This window comes from Ailuropoda melanoleuca, chromosome X (assembly GCF_002007445.2).
Source record: "Ailuropoda melanoleuca isolate Jingjing chromosome X, ASM200744v2, whole genome shotgun sequence".
NCBI lineage: Eukaryota > Metazoa > Chordata > Mammalia > Carnivora > Ursidae > Ailuropoda > Ailuropoda melanoleuca.
In genome coordinates, this window is record NC_048238.1 from 92,736,731 (window position 1) to 92,747,536 (window position 10,806).

General features: G+C 50.7%; 1 protein-coding gene across 7 annotated transcripts in view; it reads left to right on the top strand.

Moving 5' to 3' along the window:
* The window catches only part of BCORL1 (BCL6 corepressor like 1), a 61,952-nt gene extending 51,362 nt beyond the window's left edge, over positions 1-10,590 (top strand). For all 7 annotated transcript variants that reach the window (XM_034648945.1, XM_034648947.1, XM_011224129.3 and 4 more), the window contains 3 exons: positions 3,789-3,866; positions 4,863-5,016; positions 8,741-10,590. In XM_034648945.1, the coding sequence (XP_034504836.1) occupies positions 3,789-3,866; positions 4,863-5,016; positions 8,741-9,023 (515 nt within the window). In that variant the 3' untranslated portion in view covers positions 9,024-10,590. The remainder of the gene's footprint in view (positions 1-3,788; positions 3,867-4,862; positions 5,017-8,740) is intronic.
* The last annotated feature ends 216 nt before the right edge of the window (positions 10,591-10,806 follow it).

Consider the following 10,806-nt stretch of genomic DNA (forward strand, 5'->3'; position numbering starts at 1 on the left):
CCTTGGGCCAAATTACAGGCAGGCATGTGACTGATTTGCCTTTGACCCTTTGAAGGAAAGAATAATATCCAGGCTAGTCAAGGGAAAACAGATTCGTGTCCTTCCTCTGTCAGAAAGAATGTGGCGGCCGAGGGGAGTTGTTGCATTTTGGTTTGGGGCATCCGAGGAAGGATGGGACTGCTTTTTCTTCCACTGATGAAAGGGATAGCAGTGTACCCCTCGAGGTCACGGAATTACAGGTTTTGTTTTTCCTGCCCGAGACCTCTGCCATATGACCCTGTGTCGAAGACCACTTGTTTTTGGTTCTCTCCCCTTTCATGTCCCTCGGCTGGTGACTTGGTTGGAGGACACAGGGAGTGGTATGGTGGAACCCTGAGAAAGAGAGAAACTCTGATGCCAGAGTGACTGCTCACACTGAGTACTTAAACATTTTCTTTTGTGGAGACGAAATTCACAGAACATAAAATGAACCACTTTTTTTTTTAAGATTTTATTTATTTATTTAACAGAGAGACAGCCAGCAAGAGAGGGAACACAGGCAGAGGGAGTGGGAGAGGAAGAAGCAGGCCCCCAGCCGAGGAGGGAGCCCGATGTGGGGCTCGATCCCAGGACTCTGGGATCATGCCCTGAGCCGAAGGCAGATGCTTAATGACTGAGCCACCCAGGCGCCCCTAAAATCAACCACTTTGAAAGCAACGATTCAGTGGCATTTCGTGCATGCACAACATTGTACAACCACTGCCTCTATCTGGTTCCAAAACATGTTCATCACCCCCAAAATGGCCCATACCCACTAAGCAGTTGCTCTCCATTCCCCCAACCCCCCCAGCCCCCAGCAACCACCCATCTACTTCCGGTCTCTGTGGATTAGCCCATTCTGAACATGACATATAAATGGACTTGTACAACACGGGGCCTTTTGTGTCTGACCTCTTTCACGTGGCATCACGTTTTCAAGGTCCACCCACGTGGTAGCATGTTTGAAGGCTGAATAGTATGGCATCGTGTGGCTCTGCCACATTGTCTTCAGCGCCTCGCCAGCTGAGGGACGTTGGGGTGCTGTCCACCTTCCTGCCGTGGTGACTGGCACTGCTGGGAATGCATGTGCGCGTATAGTGCTGTGAGGACCTGTTGTCAGTTCCTGTGGATATATGCCCAGGAGCAGGGTGGCCGGCCTGAGGGCACTTTTTGGAGGAGAGGAAAAGAGTAAAGGACTAAAAGTGGGCAAGGGCCGGTGGAGGGAAAGAAAAGGCACTCTTCGTCCTGACGGTACGTGGAGGCCTGTGAGGCAGCGGGACCGGAAGCTGCAGCACCCCAGAAGCCAGGCAATTGCTTCTGGTGCGCAGCTTGTGGGCCTGCTCCGACGGCCGCCTCTCTGCTCCCACCGATTCACATTGGGCTGCCTCAGAAAGGCAGATTGACCCGCAGATGACCAAGATTAGCTGTAGGTGAGGAAAGTTAGTGGCCCGTGCCAAGCCGGGGGCTCTGAAGGCAGTCCCTAGAGAGCAGCCCCAGGAATGTGGTGAGCGAGGGCTGCTCTGACAGAGTCATCGTGTGACCTCCTGGGCCCCCCCCTGGCATGTTTCAGCCTGCTGGTTAAGCAGGCACACTACTTTGGTCTCACCTTATAGTAATTCCTCCCTCCCTTTCTTCCCCGTATATTTATTGAGCTCTTATGATGTGCCAGGAACCTGGGCTTAGGCCATGGGGAGACAATGATGAATGAGACAGACGTGGTGCCCACCTTCTGGAAACTGACGATCTCACTCCTTCATCTCCCACGACACCTAGCGCAAGGCCAGGCACAGAACGGGCACCTACCTAACTGATGCTTCTGGAAGAAACTCCTTCCAAGGCTCAAGGGGCACAGGGTACAGAAAAGTGCCCAAACTGCCCGTCGTGACCTCAGAGTTATTTTGCAGAGTCCATAGAAAAGATCTAATGTACACGACTAAAGGTTTTCCACTGTAGCTGTTCAGCCATTATTTTGAAAGCTCTCTCTGGCTGCTCTTTCCTGCCAGAAGAAAGCCGTCATCTCCTAGAAGGTTGCTAAAAAGTTATTTCTTTCAGTAGCTCACAACAGCTAATAGGCATTTTTGCTGATAGGTTGTGTGACCCAAAAGGAGAGGTTATTGGAGTGCAGTGGTGCCTTTCATAGGGGGAAACTAGCTTCGTGCCTTTAGGAGGGGCTGCCACCATCCTCTTGGGATTTGGCTTCCCAAGGGCACCCTCACGTCGTTTGTGCCCTTTAGACTCTCGCCCGTCCTTTTGCCCAGGTGTCGCTTGAGGGCAGGTAGCAAGCATACAGAGCTAAGTCAGCTTGCCAGCGGTGCTAGGTGGCATGTTGGCAACCACCGGGCCACGTGCCTACAGATGACACAGTTGAGTTTGTCATGAAAATCTGCTTTTTGTCCACGTGGGGTGAGACAACTGCATAGATGCTGCTTAGCCAGGAAATAAGGAGGCGAAGCGGCAACCTGCTGTCAGTCCTCAGGTCAAGTAAGCAGCAGGTGGTTTAAAATGTGTTTATTGTGGCAAACTACTTAGAGCAAAACATGTACTATTTTAACCATTTTAAAGTGTACAATTGAGTGACATTAAGTACATTCATAACGTTGTGCAACCATCCCCGCTGAGCTTCAGAACGTTTTCATCGCCTCAAAAGGAAACCGTGTGCCCATTAGGCAGTCACTTCCTGTTCCCTCCAACTACCAGTCTGCTTTTTATCTTTCTAGATTTGCCTGTTCTGGACATTTTATATACATGGAATCACACAGTATATGGCCTTTCGTGTCTGGCTTCTTTCTTTTAGTGTAATGTATTTAGGGTTCATTCATGTTGTAACATACGTCAGTACTTTGTTTTTTCTTATAGCTAAATAATATTCCATTATATGGCTAGACTGTGTTTTGTTTATCCCTTCATCAGCTTAACAACATTTGGGTTGTTTCCACTTTTTTTCTCCTTTTTTCTTCTTTCTTTTTCTTTCCTTTCCTTTTTTTTTTTTTTTTTTTTTGGTNCTATTGTGAGTAGACTTGCTATGAACATTCATTTGTGTGTAAGTTTTTGTTTGAACACCTGTTTTCAATTCTTTTGAGTATATACCTAGGAGTGGAAGCAAAAGGTTTTTATGAGGATAAACTTGGCCCTCTCCCCCATGTTTTCCAAAGATGAAACAGAAGGAATTATGCTTCCTTATCTTACTTTGAATTGGAGAGATCCTGATTGGCTGTATGAACATTGTGACCTGCAGGGAATTGAAATCTTGGGAAAGGTCTAAGATTCTGCTGGCAGAGTCCGTTCCTTAAACCACTGAGAGCAGGGATCGCAGACCTACATGCCTTCAGGCTGATGGTACAGGAGAGGGGAGCAGGCTGGGTGGGGACAGTGGAGCAGAGAGCGCACATGTCCAACTGTTGACATGCAGGAATGTGGGACACAATGGTGCCAGATTTTCTGATTTTTTTTTCAATAAAAGTTGGAAATCCGGATTTTTAGGTGAAATCTCTCAATTTTAAAAACTTCAATGTTAATTAACTTTTTTTTTTTTTTGGTTTAAAACACTGGACCAAACCCCAGGTGGTCAGTGGGCTAGATTTGGCTCCTGGCTGCTGATTGGCAACCTCTGATTAACAGCAGGAAACGTATCTCTCTATGGTAGCTCCCAGGCCCTCTTGTGGTCCTTCCTTTCCTTCTCCCGTCCTCCTAACCCTCTATGGACATACTTTGTTTCTAGATCCTTCTTCAGCCTACCCTCCTTGTCTCACTGCGTTCTCTTCTTCCATCAGATCACCTCTCGGATCTTCAGGGCCGGGCAGAGGGTGACCCTGGTGTGTCCTGGGACTTTTACAGCAGTTCTGTGTTGGGTAAGCTTGGAGTCGGATTCCTCTCATGCTAGTCTATTGTTCAGAGATGGGGGATTGGTTTGGGTTTCATGGATTCTTCTCGAAGACAGGAGTGACCCTGTGGAGGCAGCCTTTCTCCACCTGTTAGTAACTTATGGACCCTTGCAACCCAAACCCTAGCCCACGCTCCCCCAAGACTCAGATGCCACAAAGCCACCCCTCATTAGCAGCCCTCTCCCACTTCTGCCCTGGGTGTTGTTTCCCTTCTCTGTCCCCCAAGGGCCGTTCTCCCCTCGCTTTGTCTTAACCCTGCCAGAAGCCCCTGTTGTGCATCGTCCTCTCCTCTGGCCCAGCCCCTCACCTGGCTGCTCTCCTTCCCTCCCTGCCCTACCCAACTGTGCACACTTTCTGAGACAGCTGCCCTCTCTCAAGCCCTTAACCTCTGACCCAGGCTTTCCTCTCCTGGAAGAGTCTTTATCTGTGACCGTCAGCTAGCACTCACCCCTTGGGCCAGGGCTGCAGCTTGGGGGAGGTGCCCACCGCAGAAGCCCTGGGGAGGCTGGAGCAGGAGAAGGTTGGGATGGAATGAAGTGAGCCACACCCAGACATGCCGGCTGGGGAAGGGAACTGGCTGAGCGGCCCCTCTGGGCTTCGGAGAGCCCAGCAGGCCAGGCAGGTGTTTCTACCTTGTCTTTGACTGCTGGTAGTGTCAACAGGCTTCATCTCCAACAGCCAAGCAGCTCACCCTTCCTATCACCTGGCTTTTTTCCAGCTGAAAGGTGGAGGAGTATAATGAATTTCTGGCCACAAAATAATGTCTTCCAGGGATAGAACTTCCATGGGCTCTCCCAAGGTGGGAGCCATAGGATCAGCAAAACTGGGCCCCAACCAGGGGTCTGTGGACTTGTTGTTTATCTTACTCACCCACCTTCAGGCACCTTTTCTTGTTGGAACATTTCTTTTCTTCAGTTTTGTGCATGTAGCTAGGTCCTAATATCCTATGTGCTGTCCTTACAGAGGAAAAAGATGGCTTTGCCTGTGACCTCCTACATAATCCTCCTGGGAACTCTGATCAAGAAGGAGATGATGTGGAAGAGGATGATTTTATGTTTGAGCTCTCAGACAAGCCTCTTCTCCCTTGCTACAACCTTCAAGTGTCAGTGTCCCGCGGGTAAGTGTCTAAGAGATCTATAGGGACCGAGTGCCAGGATCCTGGCAACCCCTGGCCTGCCTCCCTGGGAAGGGTGGAGCTCTCTAGAAGGAAGCAGAGACCTGGCGAGCAAACACTGGAGCTTGGGAAAGCTGACATATGACCAAGGCCAGCCTGGCTTTCCCGCCCTTCTCAGTTATATTCGGAACAGAGGCTATAAGCTCTAGATATATTGATTGTATGTTCTTCCCAAACCCCAAATCTAGATTCGTTCTCTGAAGGGTTCTGCTGCTGTTCCTGGGTGTAAGAGATGATCTGGGAGATATTTGGGCTAATGAACTATTAGAATCTCTGAAACATTTTTGTGGTTTCTGGGAAGAGCCAGACAGAATATTTGAAATGGAGATTCTTGGAAAAGCCACGACATATGGTTGCCATAGCTAAGGGTCTGCTTGGGGTCCTTAAGTAATCCACGGGCTGCTTTCTTGTAGCCTTCATGTTGGTGACATGATGGCACAGGCACTGTCATCTCAGATTACTGTGTATATTATTAACAGGCGTCACCCATTTTTGAAGACTAGAATATACCTGACACCATTAGACCGAACCCAGTTTAATCTTTACTTGATGATCCAGAACGGAGTTGGACAGCCCGCGGGGCCATGGTTCTGGTCGACTTTCACCGGGTGGTAGCATGTGGCCGTGCTGCTTAGGAGGATGCTGGATGACCTGTCCTTTTGTTCTTAGCCTCCATCATTCAGTATTTTCTTCTTCTTGGTGTCTTCACATAGTTCAAATACCTTTGCAAACACTCTTAAGGGTACTTTTCCTTTGATATCTATTTTTAAAATACCAGACCCTGTTTTTGTTTAAAAAGTGAAAGCACATGGGGGCAGCTGGGTGGCTCAGTCATTGGGCATCTGCCTTTGGCTCAGGGCGTGATCCCAGGGACTTGGGATCGAGCCCTGCATCAGGCTCCCCGCTCGGCGGGAAGCCTGCTTCTTCCTCTCCTACTTCCCCTGCTTGTATTCCCTCTCTCACTGGCTGTCTCTCTCTCTGTCAAATAAATAAATAAAATCTTAAAAATAAAAAGTGAAAGCACATGAAGAGCACATGGCAGAGATTGGGGAGGACGGGGGATCGGGAGCCCTACAAGTGAGCCCCACAAGTTGACGACTCTAACCATTGGGCCACAAGTGTCCATGCATCCCTTCCCCCAGGGCCTGATAAGAATAAAAATAGCCTATATGATATGATGACAGTGGTAGGGATCAAGTTTCAGGGGCTTTTGGTCCTTATTCTTCTGGGCATGAGCTGATTCCTGAGGGTAGGGCAGGGCCTCTGGGATCTAGTATTGCACAGTTAATTAATTCCTCCAGAGTATTCAGCACCTCCTTCTCTGAAACAGGATCTTGGGCCCTAGGCAGTAAAAGGACCAGGGTAGTGTGTGTCAGGTGTGGATGGAACGCGAGGCGACCAAGAGCCACTAGACACACAGTGAGCCAGGCAGCGAGCAGGTTTTAAGTTGAGAGTTTGGTCCGGGCAAAGCTGGTTCTCCTGACGTTCTGGCCTCCTGTCCTGCGGTGCCTCTTTGGAACCTATGCTTCCCCACAGCTGCAACACAATAGGAAATACAGATTCTCCAAGAAGTAGGGAGGGCGTAGGGGCACCTGGGTGGCTCAGTCAGTTAAGCTCCTGACTCTTGGTTTCGGCTTGGGTCATGATCTCTGAGTCATGGGATCCAGCTCCCGGTTGGGCTCTATGCTGAGTCTGCTTGGGATTCTTTTCCCCCTCCCTCTCCCTTCCCTTGTGCTCCTCCCTCCACTCGCTTGTGCTCGCTCTCTCTCTCTCTCTCAAATGAATAAGATCTTAAAAAGAAAAAGAAGTAGGGAGGGTGCAGAGTGATGACCCTAAGGTCCTGCAGGGTTCGGAACTGCCTTCCAAATCATCAGAGCAAAGCTGAATTCAGATTGCCGACTGTTAATGTTCTGAGGGTTCTTTTCCGTTCTTTGGAAGTGATGGTGCATGTGTATGATAGCTCTAGTACCTTTCTCTGAATCCAGAGCACTCCATTTCCTGATGGTGCAAGAGGAGCATTGACCGTCACTGGGAAGAGCGTTGCATTTTCGGGAGAAGGGGTGTGGGTCTGGGTAGAAGTGGTATGTGTTGTGCAGACCACTCTGTCCTGTAGCCGTGTCTTCCGCAGGCGCACTGGCTCAAACCCTGAGGGCCCGAATACAGCCTTCAGAGCCTCTCCAGTCTGGTGGAGGAGACAGACGAGTATACAGTTAGCTCTAATAAAAGACAAAATGTCCAAAGCAGATTTATTACTACAAAAATGTCACACAGTTCAGCAGGGTGTCAAGTGACTAACAGGCGTTCCCGTCCACCCTGAGCCCCATTCCTGTGCCACAGCGAGAACCACAGTTTCCATTGCTTTTTTAGCCTTTCTGAAACGGGCTGTGTTAGAAATATTATAAAAGGGGTGTGAACCAAGTGCCATGCGACTGTGGAAGATGGCGTGAGCAGCCAGTTTCCTGGGGGGTGGGTGCCTCACAGTGATCCGACATCCGAGCTGGGCCCCAGAGCCGGACGGAGGGCGTGGTACAAGCAAAGGCTCACAAGTTTGGCAAGTTCAGAAAGCAGGGCTTGCCCTTCATCCAATGGCTGGCACTTGGTGGGGTGGGGGGGTACACTGCATGTGTGTGTGTGTTATGGGGGGAGACTGGGATGAAGAGGTTGGATGGGGTCATGTTTGAAAGGTCTTGCCATAATATCATGGTAAAGAATTTGGAGTTTTTTTTTTTTAATTTTGTTTTCTGGGGTTTTTTGTTTTTGTTTTTGTTTTTTGTTGGAGGTACTGAGAATCCATGGAAAGCAGTTCAGGAAGTGAGAAGGTTGGCTTTTTCTTTTTAGAAAACGAATAGTAACAGAGGATCCAGCGAGGGCGGGTGGGGGAGCAGCAGAGTGACTCTTGGCAGAGGGAAGCCAGTTCAGAGGCCAGTGCAGCCACTGGGAGCAGGACAGTGCCATGGGAGGAGGGAATGGCGTGGAATGGGGACCATTAACGTGGGGATGCAGCGTGTCTTCCTGGTTTGGTCAAAGCAAGAAGCGTGTGGCCCCTGAGCAGCCTCTCCAGCACCCCTCCCAGCTGTCCCCAGGCTGCCGCCCTGGCTGTGCTCAGCAAAGTCAGACTGGCTGTAATGTGAGCTCCAGCCCTGCAGAAAGGACGGTGCTGCCGCTGGAGAAAAAACTTGTCTAATGCATTCCAGAGCCAAAGAGAAATGCCTTTTAGATTACCCGCAGTTTAGGCCTTTCTCCACGGCTCCCCGTCTGTTGGGGAAGGTCTCGGAGAACAAGGAGGCAGGGGAAGCAGGAGTGAGAACAGGAAAGGGAAACCAGACCAGACAGGGTAGCAGGGGTTGGTTGCAGGGGAAGAACCGGTCCCAATAGATGGTAAATTCCAGGTTGTGTGGTGTGGGGGAAGGCCTGGGGATGCCTGCTCTGAGCTTTAGGTTCTGGAAGGTCCCTTCTCCTCCTGCTCCCACTTTTTGGGACTAGGTCAGTCACGGGTTGAGTGCTGGAGCTGGAGAGTTTTGCCTTGGTGCCACCCAAGGAGCCCAGGGTTCAGTTTGGTGGGGGGGCTAGCCAGACTGGCAGCCTTCCTGGGCCTTCCGGAGTGTTCCCGGCAACCCACTCCTTCCGCCAGCACCCCCTCCCTAACTTCTACTCTTCCCTCTTCCAGGCCCTGCAACTGGTTCCTCTTTACCGACGTCCTGAAGAGGCTGAAGCTTTCCTCCAGGATCTTTCAGGCTCGGTTCCCGCACTTTGAAATTGCCACCCTGCCCAAGGCCGAGTTCTACCGCCAGGTGGCCTCCAGTCAGCTTCTGACCCCAACCGAGAGGCCTGGAGGCATGGACGACAGATTGGCCCCAGGCTCCTCTGAGACTGTGGAGCTGGTGCGGTACGAGCCAGAGCTCCTTCGGCTCCTGGGGTCCGAGGTGGAGTTCCAGCCTTGGAACAGTTGACCGGGGAAATAGCCCCTACCTTTTCTTCTTTCTTCTCCCAAGTTCGCCCTTACCCACCTCCCATGTCTTTCCCCCACCGAGCACCAGACTGCAGAATGAGGCAATAATATGGACCAACAAGAAGCCGCCTTATCAATGCCAGCATTAGTGACTGGATTTTTTTTCCGGTTGTGATTAGTTCTCATCTCCCTGTCATCGTCTTTGTTGTTGTGGTTGGTGATGGGGATGGAAAGTTGAACTCCACGTCTGAGGACAAGAGGTCCCAGGGATGGTGGGAGGTGGCGCCAGGGTGCCTTGGACGGGCCTCTTTTGTGTGTGACCAAGACCACACCTGGGCCCTGGGTGGCCTCGGCCTGTCCGAAGGAGAAATGAGAAAAGCCCAAATCTCTGAGCGCCCTCTCCGTTCCCCTGTGTTCTTCTGTCTTCCATAGTATTTATTTTATTAGTATTTAATTTGTATTGTTTCATTGGTTTCTGATAAGTCTGTATCACTGTGACGATTTGAGACAACTTGTTGTATTGAGGGACTTTCTTCTTCACCTCCTTTCTTTGTCTTTCTTGATCAGCTCTGGAGCTGCTCCCTCCCTCTGACAAAGTGACTCCCGGGTTTGGGGAGGGGGCAGGAGAGGGGAGGGGGCAGGAGGGGCGCAGGGTGAGGACCTGTGACTAATGAAGGCGGCTGGTGCTGGCCTGGGGCTGAGGGTTGAGGGTAATCCTGAGGCTTTGGTGCTTCCCCCCCCATGTTTTTGTTTCACTATACCCCCCCTTTGCAGCAGCCCTACTGTCTTGAGATTCCTGTATCTGGGGAGGGGTGGATTGTGAGGGGTAGGGGGTTAATGGGTGACTCTGTTTGGGGAGAGTCCAGAGTGGGCCTGCACACTAAGGTCGCTCCCTCCTCACACTTCCTTCACTGCTCACCTCAGATTGCAGAGTGCGCAATATGGGCTTGTTTCCGCATCTCCACCCCCTCCTCCAGCCACCCACCCTCTCCTGCCTTCACCCTTTCTGGATGCTGAGCCCCTCAGCTCCCAGCCCTTGACCCTCACCTCTCCCCCTTGCCAGACTCAGCACCCCTTCCTCTCTCCTCCCTGCTTCTCCCTCTGCCCCCCATTCTTCTTTGGAATCTGCAGAGGGCTCTGGGATGGATTGCCAGATGTGAGCTCCAGGCCCCAGCTGTTTCCTAGAGAGGGCAGAAGGCCGGGCTGCGGCTGGGCTCCACTCCCACTAAGGCACCTGGGGCTGATTGTGTGGCCCTGCCAGGCCTCCCTCCTGGCCTCCAGCACTGGGTCTGTTCTGGGAGAAAGAGGGAGAGAGGGAGGAGCTCGGGGCTGTTTCCCTGCCCCATCTGTGGCATTGTCTTTCCTACCGTTGTTCTTATTTTTCTACCAATTGCTATTTTTTCCAAACAATCCTTGTAGAGAGTATGTACCATCCAAAGGCAGGAGGGCCTCGCTGTGGCCAGCTCTGGTTGGAGATGGTACAGTTTTATTGTACAGGTGCTAAAACAACAACAACAAAAGAAGAAAATGGAAAAAAAAAAGACAAAAAAAAGGCAAAAAAAAAAAAAGCCAGTTTGAGGATGGGACAATCTGTTCTCTGGAGACTCCTGACCCATGCAGGAGCATTGGTGGTTATTTTCTTTGTATTGTGTTTGTTCTTTGTTCCCAGGGGGAAGTTCTAGGCCCCCTTCTGTAGGACTGCTCCCCACCCCCACCATACTGCCCAGTTGGTTTTGAACAGTTGTTCTCCCTTAAAAAAAATTATATATATATATATATATATA